Raw genomic sequence first — 17500 nt, forward strand, 5'->3', positions numbered from 1 at the left:
TTAGTGATATGCGCGCGTGCTTCTCTCTGTCTAACGGCTTCTGTAAAACCATTTCAACATTTTTAGTCCCATCTCCACGACTAATTGTTTTCAGTGCAAAATTATCCGTCGGTTTTAGGGTGTAACTCTGAAGACCATTTACGCCAACATCTTTATCTAATGCTTTCTCCAACACAAATCGAGCTCCAGTAAGAGCCGATTCACTGATATCGTATTTCATTTCAGTTTTATCAAAAGTCGGAGGGTTATCATTGATGTCCATAATCTCAATTGTAACCGTGTAAAATTCCATTGGATTTTCCAGAATCATTTGAAAATGCAACGCGCAAGGCGTCGTCTCACCACACAAAGCCTCTCTGTCTATTCTCTCTTTGATAAGGAGGACTCCTGCCTGTTTATTCAGCTCGATGTATTCCGCACTGTCTCTTGTATAAATTCGAGCATTACCTGATTTCAGTCTTTTCACATTCAGACCTAAATCCTGTGCTATATTACCAACTACAGACCCTTTCGCCATTTCCTCAGGGACGGAGTAGCTGACCTGCCCACGGACTGAACTGAGAGAGAGGACGAAGAAGATTAACACCAGTACTTGCCGTCTCATTTTTATGTCCGAAATTTTGATTGCAAAATATCCGTTATACTTGCTTACAAATAAGCAATATTAGTAATGGAAAAAAAATAATCCGTTTAAATTCCAATGTTGGATAAGGCTTTATGTACAGGAAAAACCGGAACAAACGACGAACCACCACATAATGTTCTCAGAAAGCAGGACAATTCAGTCTGTATCTGCATCTAGGAGGAGTAGGAGGTTCTGAGGTAATGCAAAATAAACTCAGTGGCCAACAGCGTCCCTCTCTGTTGAACATATTGAACTACAAAAGTGATAAAGCTGCAGATAAAAAGGTGTAAACTTTCACTGAAGGCACTTAGCCTGCTGAATCATTTGACCTACATTAAAATGAATATACAGTTTGTAGAATTATCTAAACGTTGGTCTATAAAAAGTATTAAATGCATGCAAAATGGTGTGAACAGGCACAATGAAAGACAATATACCACACGACCTTCAATGAGCTTCAAAATGACAGAGCCTATATGCCTATAACACTAATACCAGCAGCTGCAAACATCCACTCATTCCACGACACTCACGCGTATGTAGGCTACTGTGCAGACATGAGCAACATTCTGGCTGCACACATGACATGTGCTGTATTAAAGTAATGCACTGCGCGCACTGCGCACGCACGCACGCACACGCACACGCACACACACACACACACACACACACACACACACACACACACACACACACACACACACACACACACACACACACACACACACACACACACACACATTCTCAACTTTCCAAGCTGAGAAATAGACCTATCATTTGCAATTTTGCACTCTTCCTGTTTCACACTGTAACACAGTTCAGAAACAGACAATTCTAACTAACTAACTAACTAACTAACTAACTAAAAAGAAGGTAGAATTAAACAAAAGTGTGAATATATGTATGGATTAGGCCACGGTTCTTCAGCCCCTACACCCGTGAAGCAAGCCTTATACGTCGCTATTCATGGTGCTGAAACAAGCAATTCCACTCCTACAGCCATGTTGCTGTAAACCAGTGAGAAATTCCTAAAACGGATTATATTGAATATTAAATGAACATTATAATTTATATACGGTAACCCTTTGTTTTATACTAAATATATATGTAGCCTACTTCGCTGCATGTTTAAAAAATCCCACACAATTCCCAAAATAATTACAGGACAAATACTATAGGAAATATTTGTTGCAGCCATTCTAGCCTGGTAAACCATCCCGGTCATGTGAATTACTCAAGACACATGACAATGTGAATTAACTTAATTACTGAGTATATAATTGAATCCATGTAGCTGGTTGAATATATTGTAATACAATAGGAAGTATGCCTTTCGGGACTGTTATTGTATTTTCTTGTTGTGGTTTTATTTATATCAATTTCCTATTTAGGAAATTATATAGTAGGCCTACTATCCAGACCATTTCCTATGCAGTTGATAATGATTACTACTTTCACTTTGATTACTTCTTTCTTGGTAAATGACATTGGGGAACTATAAAATACAGGGGCTCTATTTTCGTCCATGTTAAACCCCTTATCCCTAAACTACTTTGCTTTAATATATTGAAAAACATTTTTGAATAGTTAAAATAGCCAATCTACAAGCTCACAATGTGTCGATGTAGATTGGCTATTTTAGCTTTTCAAAAAAGTTTTTCTAAATAGTAAAAAACAAAACAAAAAGGAGTTTAGGGATAAGGGGTTTAGCATACGAAAATAGAGCCCAGGGTGTATAATAAAAATCACACCCGTGTGAACTGAGTGGTGTAAGGTCTTATATAGACTGATCAGCTGTGGTCTGACGTAATGTCTGACGTAATGAAATCACACCCGTGTGAACTGGGTGACCATAGCAACCATGCTCATTTTTTGGTACGAACAGACAGACAGACAGACACGTAAACTAACAAAGCCAGTCGTAGGAGCGGTTTACACCACTCAAAAATATAATAATTTCACTGTTAAAATGTCAAACCTCAATTGGAGAGTCAGGTTCATCCAGGATACTCTTTTCGCTCTGTATCCGCTGCATTGTCGCTGTAGAACTGGGGTCCATTAAAAGTATGTTCTGACTACCAGTTCTGCCAAAGTCACTCTTTCTGGAGTCAGTGGTCCTGCACACTTCGTAATTGTACACATGAGGGAGAGTCCCTGTCCCCAAAGTGTCAGAGTAACGTGGTGGATAATATGGGATCACTGGGAGACTGGAATGATAGATGCGGGACTGTCTCCATCTGTATATTTTCACAGATATAATGACCACTAAACATGTGATGAAGAGAAAGGAAACTACAGCCAAAGCCAAGACTAAGAAAAACGTCAGGTTTTCATTGTACTCCTTGTCGTGTGTAAAGTCAGTGAACTCTGAGAGAACTTCAGGGAAGCTGTCAGCCACCGCTACGTTAACATTGACTGTAGCTGAACGAGAGGGCTGTCCGTTGTCCTCCACTATAACAGTCAGTCTTTGTTTCACAGCATCTTTATCAGTGACTTGACGTATTGTTCTAATTTCTCCATTCTGTAATCCCACTTCAAACAACGCTCTGTCTGTGGCTTTCTGTAGTTTATAGGAGAGCCATGCATTCTGTCCAGAGTCCACATCGATAGCCACCACTTTAGTGACCAGATAGCCCACATCTGCTGAACGAGGCACCATTTCAGCCACCAGAGAGCCACCACTTTGGACTGGATACAGAACTTGAGGTGCATTGTCATTCTGGTCCTGGATCAGTATTTTCACAGTCACAATACTACTGAGTGGAGGAGAGCCTCCATCTTGCGCCTTGACACGGAACTGGAAATCCTTGATATGCTCGTAGTCAAAAGAGCGCACTGCATGTATGACTCCACTATCAGCACTAACAGACACATATGAGGAGACAGGCACTCCGTTAACAGAGGAGTCCTCCAGGATGTAAGAAACGCGGGCATTCTGCTTCCAGTCAGGGTCTCTCGCTCTTACAGTGAATATAGACAGTCCTGGTGTGTTGTTTTCTATAATATAGGACTCATATGATGTTTTCTCAAAAACAGGCACATTGTCATTCACATCGGATACTTGCAAGGTGATAGCGACACTGCTGGATAGCGAGGGGGCTCCCTCATCTGAGCAGGTTACACTGATATTATACTGAGAGGATTTTTCCCGGTCCAAGTCACTATCTGTCACGAGGCTATAGAAACCACTGGACGTAGATTTAATCAAAAACGGGGAATTGTCATCTAGCATACAGCTGACTACTCCGTTATTGTCTGAGTCTGGATCGTGCACACTCATCACTGCTATTACTGTGTGAGGCGGAGAGTTCTCTGGAATGGATTGTGACGTTGACATGAGATCTATAAGCGGGCTGTTGTCATTAACATCAATAATTTCTACAACCAACTTTGTAGAATCTGAAAGACCGCCTTTATCTTTAGCTTCAATGTCAATTTGATAATGCTTTGACTTTTCATAATCAATCACGCCTGTCAAACGTACCTCGCCACTGTTTTCATCTATTTCAAAATCACCATTTGTCCCAACAGCGCTACTTGATATAGAATATGTCACCAAGCCATTGGACCCTTGATCTACATCAGTTGCGCTTACTGTGGTCAACAATGTACCTATTGGAGAGTTTTCTACCAAGGTTGCCCGATATATTGCTTGGGTAAAGACTGGAGCGTTGTCGTTTACGTCTAAAACAGTAATGTGTATTTGCACAGTTCCAGACATAATCGGCTCTCCACCATCTACTGCAGTTAGTAGTAATGATATCTGCTCCTGCCTCTCTCTGTCTAAAGGTTTCTGTAAAACCATTTCTACCTTTTTACTGCCACCAGCTTTTCCGTTTAAATGTAAAATAAAATTATCGGTAGGATTGAGTGAATAACTCTGGAGTCCATTAATTCCAATATCCGAATCAAATGCCCTCTCGAGAACAAATTTTGCACCAATCCCAGCTGATTCGCTAATATCAAATTGCATTGAGTTCTTATGGAAAAGAGGCGCATTGTCATTAATATCCGTGATTTCAATAGTGACCCGATAAAATTCAATGGGGTTTTCTAAAATAATCTGAAACTGTAAGGCGCAAGGCGTTGTCTGTCCGCAGAGCACTTCTCTGTCTATTCTCTCCTTTATGAGGAGGACTCCTCTGTCTTTATTCAGTTCGATGTATTCTGCGTTATTTCCAATATGCAAGCGAGCTTTTCCCGATTTCAGTCTTTTCACATCCAAACCAAGATCTTGTGCTATATTACCGACTAAAGAGCCTTTCGCCATTTCCTCAGGAATAGAGTAGCTGACCTGCCCGAGCACTGAACTGACAGAGAGGACCAAGATAAACAGCAGTAGGCCTACGTGTCTCATTGTTGCCACCGACATTTTTGCACCACGAATCGTTTAATCCTGTTGGCTGATTTTCTTCTTATATGATATTACGAGATTCCAAACGAATGTTGAGAAAAAAGGAATACATCCGACATCCCTTGGAGAGAGAGAAAGGGAAAAAAATATTCGCTCGAAATCTCGGTATTTTGCTATCTCTGTGATCCCGTTTGTGAAGCCTTCCTCCGACTCATTCTCACAATGTGGAGAGGGGAAGGCGCTATATGCTATTATGCAGTGCATTGACGGTTCAACGCACTGGCCAACAGCGGCCCTCTCTGTTCGGTGTTTTGAATTACATACATGGAAGAGCTATACTCTCATAATTGCACATCTTCGTGTCTTTGGTGCCTTGTAAATACAAGTAATATCAAATAAGTCTCACAAATGGTTGTTGAGGAAAGGATACATTCCATAGCCAGTAATACCTTGCTTACACTGTGGTGTCTCTAAACAGTAAACAGTCAAGTCAAATGTCAAGAAAGATTACAAGTGTGTCAGTGGACAGTCAGCATGACATGCGCATTAATTTTATGGAGGGAGGGAGGGAGAGAGAGAGAGAGAGAGAGAGAGAGAGAGAGAGAGAGAGAGAGAGAGAGAGAGAGAGAGAGAGAGAGCAACATATTCCGTGCCACAAACACATTCCGTGCTCAAACGGACATGCACACACAGCTGTGCATAGGATGCACAACTCAAAAATGCCAACATCCTATTATCAATATGCACGTAATCATCAGCAATCTATAAACCAGTGTGTGCTTACACCGCAAAATTGTAGAGAGAGAGAGAGAGAGAGAGAGAGAGCGAGAGAGAGAGAGAGAGAGAGAGAGAGAGAGAGAGAGAGAGGGAGAGAGAGAGAGAGAGAGAGCGCAGGAAAAAAAATCACACCCGTGTGAACTGAGTGGCGCAACTCCCCCCCCCCCCCCCTCTCTCTTTCATTATCAGGCAACAGTGCAGCACTATCTCTCTCTCTCTGTTTCTGGCACAACAGCGCCCCTAACTGGTACTCATGAGTCACACATGAGTCACACACAAACATAGTCACACACAAACATAGTCACACACAAACATAGGTTAACACTGTTCCTTGGAGTGGTTGCACCACTCAAAAAAGAGGTTGCACAGAAAAAAAAAGAACAGCTATACTTTCATACTAACCTCTATAGGGGAGTCTGGTTCATCCAGGATGCTCTTTTCACTCTGTATTCGCTGCATTGTCCCTGTAGAACTGGGGTCCATTATCAGTATGTTCTGACTACCAGTTCTGCCGAACTTACAGTCACTCTTTCTGGAGTCAGTCGTCCTGCACACCTCGTAATTGTACACATGAGGGAGAGTCCCTGAGCCCAAAGTATCTGAGTAACGTGGTGGATAATATGGAATCACTGGGAGACTGGAATGATAGAGGCGGGACTGTCTCCATCGGTATATTTTCACTGATATAATGACCACTAAACAGGTGATGAAGAGAAAGGAAACTACAGCCAAAGCCAACACTAAGAAAAACGTCAAGTTGTCATTGTACTCCTTATCGTGTGTAAAGTCAGTGAACTCTGAGAGAACTTCAGGGAAGCTGTCGGCCACCGCCACGTTAACATTGACTGTAGCTGAACGAGAGGGCTGTCCGTTGTCCTCGACTATTACAGTCAGTCTTTGTTTCACAACATCTTTATCAGTGACTTGACGGATTGTTCTTATTTCTCCATTTTGTAATCCCACTTCAAACAGCGCCCTATCTGTGGCTTTCTGTAGTTTATAGGAGAGCCAGGCATTCTGTCCAGAGTCCACATCAACAGCCACCACTTTAGTAACCAGATAGCCCACATCTGCTGAACGAGGCACCATTTCAGCCACCAGAGAGCCACCACTCTGGACTGGATACAGAACCTGAGGAGCGTTGTCATTCTGGTCCTGGATAAGTATTTTCACAGTCACATTACTACTGAGTGGAGGAGAGCCTCCATCCTGAGCTTTTACACGGAACTGGAAATCCTTGATCTGCTCGTAGTCAAAAGAACGCACTGCATGTATGACTCCACTATCAGCACTAACAGACACATATGAGGAGACAGGCACTCCGTTAACAGAAGAGTCCTCCAGGATGTAAGAAACACGGGCATTCTGCTTCCAGTCAGGGTCTCTCGCTCTTACAGTGAATATAGACACTCCTGGTGTGTTGTTTTCTATAATGTAGGCCTCATATGATGTTTTCTCAAAGACAGGAGCGTTGTCATTCACATCTGAGATCTGTAAAGTCAAAGTGACTCTGCTGGAGAGTGACGGCACTCCCTCATCAGAACACGTCACAGTGATATTAAACTCTGAGACTTTCTCTCGGTCCAAATCACTGTCGGTCACTAAACTGAAGAAATTATTTGACGCGGACTTCATAGTAAAAGGAATATTGTCAGTGAAAGCACAATGGACTTTTCTATTATCACCAGAGTCTGAATCTTGTACATTCATCATTGTCACCACTGTGCCTGGCTGTACACCCTCAGATATGCTCGTTGATTTGGACATAATGCTGATAGCAGGTGCGTTATCATTGGTGTCAATAACTTCAACTATAACTTTACAGACATCAGAGTGGCCACCGGGGTCTGTAGCTTGAACGTCTATTTCGTAATGTTTCACCCTTTCATAATCAATATTCCCTAACAGTTGGATGACTCCCTTTTCTTCATCTACTTTAAACAAATCAACAACCCCATCGGCATTATTCGATATAGAATATTGTATATGCCCATTTGAACCCTGATCGGCATCGGTCGCACGCACCGTTGTTAAAACAGTGCCTATCGCGGCATCTTCTTTGACATTAGCTTTGTATTCTGTTTGAGAACACACGGGCACGTTATCATTTGCGTCCACCACGGTGATGAGAATTTGCATGGTTCCAGAGAGCTGCGGCTCGCCTCCATCCATGGCTGTCAGCACCAGAGACAGATGCTCCTGTTTTTCTCGGTCAAGAGGTTTCTTTAAAACCATCTCGACATTCCTACTAGTTCCAATTCGATAAGGGTTTAATACAAAATTTTCGTTCTCTCTTAGCGAATAGGCCTGGAGGCCGTTGATTCCCACGTCGTCATCGATTGCTTTTTCAAGAACAAATTTAGCTCCATGTTGAGCAAGCTCGCTTATTTCAAACTTAATTTCAGTATTTTTAAAACTTGGAGCATTGTCATTAATATCAGTTATCTCAGCCGTGATAGTGTAAAATTCCATAGGATTCTCTAAAATTAACTGAAATTCAAGAGCACAGGGCGTCGTCTGACGGCAGAGTGCTTCTCTGTCTATTTTCTCCTTGATAAGGACGAGTCCTCTTTGTTTATTCAGCTCGATGTATTCTGCATTATCGCCCATATACATGCGAGCGTTGCCCGATTTCAATCTTTTCACATCTAATCCTAAATCGTGGGCTATATTTCCAACCACGGAACCTTTCGCCATTTCCTCAGCAATGGAATAGCTGACCTGCCCAAACACCGAGCTGAGAGAAAAGACCGAGATAAACAACAGTACTTGCCGTCTCATTGTTCTGTCCTTCCAGTTCTCGTGCCACACAACAAAAGGAAATTAAATCAGCAGTAAGAGTATTTGGAAATTGTGCATCGCAATTATAAATAAATACAAAATGAGTTCTTAATCCACACACCAAGGAACAAATGAAAAACGTATATCAGCAATGCTCAGTCTCACCCTACTTATTCCGAAACCGTGTTTCATTCCCCCTGTATTACGTCTGATGGTGATGTGGGCTATTGCTGCAAATGTGCTCCAACCCATCAACATGTAGCCAACAGCGTCCCAGTGAGTTCAGTGTGCTAAACTACACACATATGCTGCTTTCTCATCAATGCAGGCATTTAGGAACCAAGGCAAAATGTTTAATGTAATGTTATTTTTCCAATCATCTTTTAGATAAAAACGAAGTTATTCAAACAATTCAATTAAATATCTGTATTTAACTGAGAGATGTGGATCAAATTAAGTTAACCCTCGCCTCTCTTTTACAATCGCGTCAGAGTGCAAAAGCGAGCAAGAGGGACAGAGAGAGAGAGAGAGAGAGAGAGAGAGAGCAGCTTTCCTAACATAGCGCTGTCCATGGTCCTGAAACAAACCTGTGGTCTGAGGTTAGTCTAAAATCAACCCATAATTCGCCATCTTGACGTTAGTCGACAGTCTGGAGAGAGAGAGAGAGAGAGAGAGAGAGAGAGAGAGAGAGAGAGAGAGAGAGAGAGAGAGAGAGAGAGAGAGAGAGAGAGAGAGAGAGAGAGAGAGAGAGAGAGAGAGAGAGAGAGAGAGAGAGAGAGAGACAGAGAGAGAGACAGAGAGAGAGACAGAGACAGAGACAGAGACAGAGACAGAGACAGAGACAGAGACAGAGACAGAGACAGACAGAGAGAGCTCCAGGATGCAGTACAGCTTTCCTAACCTATAGCGCTGTCCATGGTACTAAAACAAACCTGCAGGTGTGAGGTCTAAGGGGAGCCAACACATGACAATGCAGTTTGAGTTCACTGCTGCTAAGCATTGCATGAATAGCCGAATGTTGGCAACAGATGTAAGCAGTGGCTTATACAACAAGGCGAGGACAGGCCAAATACATTTCTGCCTGGCCAAAATCCACACACTGAGGAAAAAATCACACCCGTGTGAACTGAGTGGTGTAAGGTCTTATATAGACTGATCAACTGTGGTCTGACGTAATGTCTGACGCAATGAAATCACACCCGTGTGAACTGGGTGACCATAGCAACCATGCTCATTTTTTGGTACGAACAGACACGTAAACTAACAAAGCCAGTTGTAGGAGTGGTTTACACCACTCAAAAAGAGAGGACAAACACCAGACCTGAGAAGTATTAATGGGAAGCTGATTGGGCTCGGGTTCATGTAGTCAACGACATTGCACTGAAACAATACTAGGAATTTCATTCTTACCTTATTTGGAGGAACAGGTAAGACATCGAGACAGAAACAACCGAGCAGAAGAGCAGCAGCAGAGGCGGGAAACATGGAAGAGAACAAACAGAAAACAAATTGTCGGTGAGAGTGGAGTTAAGTATATTATGGCTTTGGGAATCACAGTGACCAGCATACTTACCATCTCACCCACTATGGTGACAGATTGGCAATTAGATTTTTTTTTAAATGGATACTTAGTATGCATACACATGTCAAGTAATGTTCAGTATGTGTGTGTGCAATAAGTGAGACAGACAACACACGCACACGCACGCACGCACACACACACACACACACACACACACACACACACACACACACACACACACACACACACACACACACACACACACACACACACACACACACACACACACACACACACACACACACACACACACACACACACACACACACACACACACAGGATAGAGAGGCGCCTTCCGCCAATCATGATCGAGCGGGGGCGGGCCTTGGTGTGCGTGCTGTTGGCCTGTTGCTTGTCTCCCCACTGTAGTGCGTGCATGTGCACATCTTGTTATGGGACGGACCGGGTTTTTTTCCAAATCACCCAAATCACTGACTGCTCCTTTAACTCTACAATAATACCCAGTTCACACGCAATATTATATTTTCTTTAAATTGTCATACAGTGCTGATAGGGGATTAAGAATTAAGAAGTGAATTAAGAAATGGAAAAGTCTATCAATAGACGAACCTCTAGAGGATAGTCTGGTTCATCCAGGATGCTCTTTTCACTCTGTAATCGTTGCATCGTCCCTGTCATACTGGGGTCCATTATCAGAATGTTCTGACTACCAGCTCTGCCGAACTTACAGTCACTCCTTCTGGAGTCAGTGGTCCTGCACACCTCGTAATTGTACACATGAGGGAGAGTCCCTGAGCCCAAAGTATCTGAGTAACGTGGTGGATAATATGGAATCACTGGGAGACTGGAATGATAGAGGCGGGACTGTCTCCATCTGTATATTTTCACTGATATGATAACAACTAAACACGAGATGAAGAGAAAGGAAACTACAGCCAAAGCCAAGACTAAGAAAAACGTCAGGTTGTCATTGTACTCCTTGTCGTGTGTAAAGTCAGTGAACTCTGAGAGAACTTCAGGGAAGCTGTCAGCCACCGCCACGTTAACATTGACTGTAGTTGAACGAGAGGGCTGTCCGTTGTCCTCCACTATAACAGTCAGTCTTTGTTTCATAACATCTTTATCAGTGACTTGACGTATTGTTCTTATTTCTCCATTCTGTAACCCCACTTCAAACAACGCCCTGTCTTTGAGTTTCTGCAACTTATAAGAAAGCCAGGCATTCTGGCCAGAGTCCACATCAACGGCCACCACTTTAGTGACCAGATAGCCCACATCTGCTGAACGAGGCACCATTTCAGCCCCCAGAGAGCCACCACTCTGGACAGGATACAGAACCTGAGGAGCGTTGTCATTCTGGTCCTGGATCAGTATTTTCACAGTCACATTACTACTGAGTGGAGGAGAGCCTCCATCCTGAGCTTTAACATGGAACTGAAAATCCTTGATCTGCTCGTAGTCAAAAGAACGCACTGCATGTATGACTCCACTATCAGCACTAACAGACACATATGAGGAGACAGGCACTCCATTAACAGAGGAGTCCTCCAGGATGTAAGAAACACGAGCATTCTGGTTCCAGTCAGAGTCTTTGGCTTTTATCGTGAATATAGAGAGACCTGGTGTGTTGTTTTCTACAATATAGGCCTCATATGAGGTCTTCTCAAAGACAGGTGCGTTGTCATTTACATCTGAGATCTGTAAGGTGAGAGTGACGCTGCTGGAGAGCGAGGGCACCCCCCCGTCCGCACACGTCACACTGATATTATACTGATAGGCTCCTTCTCTGTCTAAATCACTGTCTGTCACGAGGCTATAGAAGCCGTTTGATGTAGATTTTATCAAGAACGGGGCATTTTTATCCAGAATACAATTGACTACTCCGTTATTGTCTGAGTCGGGATCGTGCACACTCATGACTGCTATTACTGTCTGAGGCGGAGAGTTCTCTGGAATGGATTGTGACGTTGACATGAGATCTATAAGTGGGCTGTTATCATTAACATCAATAATGTCTACAATTAACTTACTAAAATCTGATAGACCTCCTAGATCTTTAGCTTCAATATCAATGTTATAATTTTTCGCCTTTTCATAATCAAGTGAACCTTTCAAACGAACATTACCATCATTTTCATCTATTTCAAAATGGTCCGTTACACCAGCTTCGCTACTTGATATTGAATACGTCACTAAACCATTAGATCCTTGGTCTATATCTGTTGCTTTTACCGCAGTCAATAATGTACCTATCGGAGAATTTTCTGCCAAGGCTGCCTTATATATTGCTTGAGTAAAGACAGGAGAGTTGTCGTTTACGTCTATAACAGTAATATGTATTTTCACAGTTCCAGACCTAATCGGCTCTCCACCATCTACTGCAGTGAGCAATAAGGATATCTGCTCCTGTTTTTCTCTGTCTAAATGTTTCTGCAAAACCATATCTACCCTTTTACTGCCATCAGCTTCAGCATGCAACTTTAAAATAAAATTATCCGTGGGATTAAGTGAATAGCTTTGGAGTCCATTTATACCAATATCTGAATCGAAAGCCCTGTCAAGTGCAAATCTTGCACCGATTACAGCCAACTCGCTGATGTCAAATTTCATTGAGTGCTTTTGGAAAAGAGGCGCGTTGTCATTAACGTCAGTAATTTCGATTGTCACTCTATAAAATTCCATGGGATTTTCTAAAATAATCTGAAAATGCAAAGCACAAGGCGTTGTCTGTCCACACAACGCCTCTCTGTCTATTCTTTCCCGGACGAGTAGCACTCCTCTTTCTTTATTCAGTTCGATGTATTGTGCATTATTTCCAGTGTGTAGGCGAGCCTTTCCTGATTTAAATCTATTTACATCCAAACCTAAATCCTGAGCTATGTTGCCGACTAAAGATCCTTTCGCCATTTCTTCAGGAATCGAGTAAGTGACCTGTCCAAGCACCGAGCAAAGATGAAATACCGAGATGCAAAAAAACAGTACTTGCCGTCTCATTGTTCTGCCCTGCAGTTCTCGTGACAAACAACACGAGAACACCATATTGTAAAAGAATGATTGGAATGTACGATCAGCTAGTAGAAACTCCTAATCCACACACCACTGAAGAAATGAAAAGAGGTAGTATAGCAAAAATCAGTGTATCATCCTATTTATTCCAAATCCGTGTCTTGACCTGTTTGTCTCAGTTCCCCTCATACTACATCTGATGATGACGGGGGAGGTACTGCTGAAGCCTGCAAATAATGCTCTAACTCCTCAACATCCTAGCCAACAGCGTCCCAGTGAGTTCAGTAGGACAAATTACACATTCAATGTACGCTATATGTTCATCAGTCGGTGTAGGCACTGCAAATTTGAGAGAGAGAGAGAGAAAGAGAAAGAGAGAAAGAGAGAGAGAGAGAGAAAGAGAGAAAGAGAGACAGACAGACAGACAGACAGACAGACAGACAGACAGACAGACAGACAGACAGACAGACAGACAGACAGACAGACAGACAGACAGACAGACAGACAGACAGACAGACAGACAGACAGACAGACAGACAGACAGACAGACAGACAGACAGACAGACAGACAGACAGACAGACAGACAGACAGACAGACAGACAGACAGACAGACAGACAGACAGACAGACAGACAGACAGACAGACAGACAGACAGACAGAGCTTTGAACTTTAGCAAAACGTTAGCTAATCATTGCACGTAGGCCTACAGTATGGCCCTGCAATATACTGCAACATTCACAGCATTTGCTTCCATAGACATTGCAGAGAGAGAGAGAGAGAGAGAGAGAGAGAGAGAGAGAGAGAGAGAGAGAGAGAGAGAGAGAGAGAGAGAGAGAGAGAGAGAGAGAGACTGACTGTGTAGTCTTTTCCCTGCCATGGCGCTGTCCTTGGTTCTGAAACACGCCAAAGAGAAAGTCTCTGAGATCCTGTGATATTGCATCATCATAGATGACGCACGCACGCACGCACGCACGCACGCACGCACACACACACACACACACACACACACACACACACACACACACACACACACACACACACACACACACACACACACACACACACACACACACACACACACACACACACACACACACACACACACACACACACACACACACACACACAGTGACAGACGAACCTCTAGAGGAGAGTCTGGTTCATCCAGGATGCTCTTTTCATTCTGCATCCTCTGCATCGTCCCTGTCATACTGGGGTCCATTATCAGTATGTTCTGACTACCAGCTCTGCCGAACTTACAGTCACTCTTTCTGGAGTCAGTCGTCCTGCACACCTCGTAATTGTACACATGAGGGAGAGTCCCTGCACCCAAAGTGTCTGAGTAACGTGGTGGATAATATGGAATCACTGGGAGACTGGAATGATAGAGGCGGGACTGTCTCCATCTGTATATTTTCACTGATATAATAACAACTAAACACGTGATGAAGAGAAAGGAAACTACAGCCAAAGCCAAGACTAAGAAAAACGTCAAGTTGTCATTGTACTCCTTGTCGTGTGTAAAGTCAGTGAACTCTGAGAGAACTTCAGGGAAGCTGTCAGCCACCGCCACGTTAACACTGACTGTAGCTGAACGAGAGGGCTCTCCGTTGTCCTCCACTATAACGGTCAGTCTTTGTTTCACAGCATCTTTATCAGTGACTTGACGTATAGTTCTTATTTCTCCATTCTGTAATCCCACTTCAAACAGCGCCCTGTCTGGAGATTTCTGTAGTTTATAAGAGAGCCACGCATTCTGTCCAGAGTCCACATCAACAGCCACCACTTTAGTGACCAGGTAGCCCACATCTGCTGAACGAGGCACCATTTCAGCCACCAGAGAGCCACCACTCTGGACTGGATACAGAACCTGAGGGGCGTTGTCATTCTGGTCTTGAATGAAAATAATGACAGTCACATTGCTACTGAGTGGAGGGGAGCCTCCATCTTGCGCTTTGACAAGGAGTTTAACTTGATTGATTTGCTCATAATCGAATGTGCGCACTGCATGTAAAACTCCTGTTTCAGAGTTTATGGATACATACGCAGAGACTGGGCTACCACTGACTTGCGTGTCCTCTATGAGGTATGATATTCTGGCGTTTTGATTCCAATCAGTGTCTCGCGCACTCACAGTAAATATTGACACTCCAGGGGAGTTGTTCTCAACTATATAAGCCGAATAACTTGGTTTGTCGAACAATGGTGCATTATCATTTACGTCAGAGATCCTAAGGCATAAAGTTGTTGCACTAGATAAGGAAGGAGCACCCGAATCGGTAGCAGTTATGGTAATATTGTATTCTGCTTTTGTTTCACGATCAAACATCATATCTGAAAGCAAGCTGTAGTAGTTAGTTAAAGATGACTGAATTTTAAATGAGTGTTTTGAGTCTATTGAGCATGTTATCCGTCCATTTTTGTCGGAATCTGCATCCTTTACATTAATAACGGCTATAGTCGTCCCGAGAGGAGCATCTTCTGATATCGGGCTAGAGAATGACATGACATTTATGATCGGAGCATTGTCATTAACATCAATTACCTCAATGATAACTTTACTAGCAGCAGTTAGGCCACCTTGATCTTTTGCGCCGACTCTTATTTCATATTTCTTGTCCTTTTCGAAGTCTATTTGACCTGCAACCGATATTTTTCCAGATGTCTTGTCAATATCAAACATGTGAGCCAAGTTCCCTTGTAGGTTTGAAAAACTGTAAGTCACTATCCCATTTGATCCACTGTCTGCATCTGACGCATTAATTGTTGTAATATATGTACCAATGGGTGCATTTTCCCTCACAGTAGCTTGATATACTGACTGGTTAAAAACAGGCGCATTGTCATTGGCATCTAAAACCGTTATATCTATATTTACTGTACCTGATTTGTGTGGAGTCCCCCCATCTACTGCTATCAGTTTCAAAGATAGATGGCTATTTAATTCTCTGTCTAATGGCTTCTGTAAAATCATTTCGGTGAATTTGTTACCATCTGCATTAGAATGTTGTTTCAATACGAAGTTGTCATTGGAGCTTAACATGTAATTTTGTAAACTATTAGGTCCTACATCAGGGTCTTCTGCGCTTTCTAAGTCAAAATGTGATCCTATCGCTGCAGATTCACTAATTTCTAAATTAATGTGACTGCTTTTGAAAGTAGGGGCATGGTCATTAACATCCAATATCTCTACAATGACTCGATGCAGTTCGATTGGATTTTCTAGAATTATTTCGAAGCTGAAGCTACACGGAGTGACGTCGCCACAAAGCTGTTCTCGGTCTATTCTCTCATTCACGACTAGAATCCCTTTGTCCGTCTTCAGCTCGGTGTATTGAACGCTTTCTCCGGTCACGATACGAGCCCGACCAGAACGGAGCCTTTTCAGATCCAAGCCCATGTCCTGTGCTACGTTACCAATAAGAGAGCCTTTCTTCATCTCCTCTGGAACGGAATATCGCATTTGACCATCAACGTTGTGAATAAGCAACATCAAAACCGTCAGCATCTCCAACGCAGGTTTGGAAAATAAACGCCATTTTACGCATTTAGGCTGTACTAACGCCATGTCCTAACGCATTTAAATCCAACGTAAATCTCGAAAGGATAAATCCTCTTGACAATGAAGCAAAAATACAGAATCATCCAATCGCAGCTTTGGCAGGCGATTTATCTATAGGCCTATTCCCCAATTTCTTTCTGTAAAATTAAGATAGGATTCTTGGAAATGACTGTGTCCTCCGCCAACACCTCCGCTTAGCCCCACCTCGAAACACAGTGCTTCACTCGTCGTCAAGAGTATAGAGGACTGAGGGGTTTTCTTTTTTAGTCTGACTACTCCAGTCTGATTTTTCTTCTGACCAACAGCGTCCCTTAGAGTCCAAAACGTGAATGCCAAGATAGATGTAATGAAAACGAAATAGTTCATACTCATATTCATACTCAAAACATGTAATTAATGAAGACAAAGGGACACAAAAAGTCACCTCAGATAGAGTATAAGTAGAAGAAAGATTGAGTAAAGAATGTGACTATATAGGCCTACACATGGGCTAATCAGTTTGGTAGACAAGACACAGGCGACTTCTACTGCAAGGGTGATAACGTCAGAGTCAAGAAAAAGTAAACTGACAAACATCGACGTATGGGGAGTAAATGGAGTTGAGGTCCAATCATTAGAATCACACCAATCAGAAAAACAATGGAGGAGGACACGTCAAGGTATGTTGAGGGGGAACTCCACGTAAAATATTAAAATGCATAATGCAGCATAAATACAAACCACCACCACCACCTCATCTAACGTATAGATTCCAGGGGAATGCGCGCTCCTCTATCACCATAGGACCCACTATCCTATGAAATAGTAATTAATACAACCAAATCGACAAAACTCACTATAGATAAGGTTA

At 42.7% G+C, this 17500-nt stretch overlaps 4 protein-coding genes across 4 annotated transcripts in view; all 4 read right to left on the minus strand.

Moving 5' to 3' along the window:
• The window catches only part of LOC306926741 (protocadherin gamma-A2-like), a gene marked incomplete at both ends in the record, with an annotated part of 2210 nt that extends 1606 nt beyond the window's left edge, over positions 1-604 (minus strand). Inside the window, 1 exon segment of the mRNA XM_079506149.1 lies at positions 1-604. This exon segment is cut by the window's left edge and continues 1581 nt beyond it. Within this exon segment, the coding sequence (XP_079362275.1) occupies positions 1-604 (604 nt within the window).
• The window catches only part of LOC306926730 (protocadherin gamma-A12-like), a gene marked incomplete at both ends in the record, with an annotated part of 7326 nt that extends 3364 nt beyond the window's left edge, over positions 1-3962 (minus strand). The window contains one exon of the mRNA XM_079506137.1: positions 2751-3962. Coding sequence (XP_079362263.1) covers positions 2751-3962 — 1212 coding nt within the window. The remainder of the gene's footprint in view (positions 1-2750) is intronic.
• A 2178-nt stretch (positions 3963-6140) lies between these two features.
• Positions 6141-11997, minus strand: LOC306919051 (protocadherin gamma-A6-like; the record flags this gene model as incomplete). The annotated part of the gene is made up of 2 exons (XM_079496133.1): positions 6141-7112; positions 11644-11997. 2 exons carry the CDS (start codon positions 11995-11997, stop codon positions 6141-6143), a joined length of 1326 nt encoding a protein of 441 aa, XP_079352259.1.
• A 1412-nt stretch (positions 11998-13409) lies between these two features.
• Positions 13410-16551, minus strand: LOC306919154 (protocadherin gamma-A10-like; the record flags this gene model as incomplete). The annotated part of the gene is made up of 2 exons (XM_079496145.1): positions 13410-13425; positions 14216-16551. The coding sequence occupies 2 exons, from the start codon at positions 16549-16551 to the stop codon at positions 13410-13412; spliced, it is 2352 nt and encodes a 783-aa protein (XP_079352271.1).
• Positions 16552-17500: the final 949 nt, after the last annotated feature.

The sequence above is a fragment of the Electrona antarctica genome, assembly GCF_951216825.1.
Source record: "Electrona antarctica genome assembly, chromosome: 1".
In the NCBI taxonomy this organism is placed as follows: domain Eukaryota; kingdom Metazoa; phylum Chordata; class Actinopteri; order Myctophiformes; family Myctophidae; genus Electrona; species Electrona antarctica.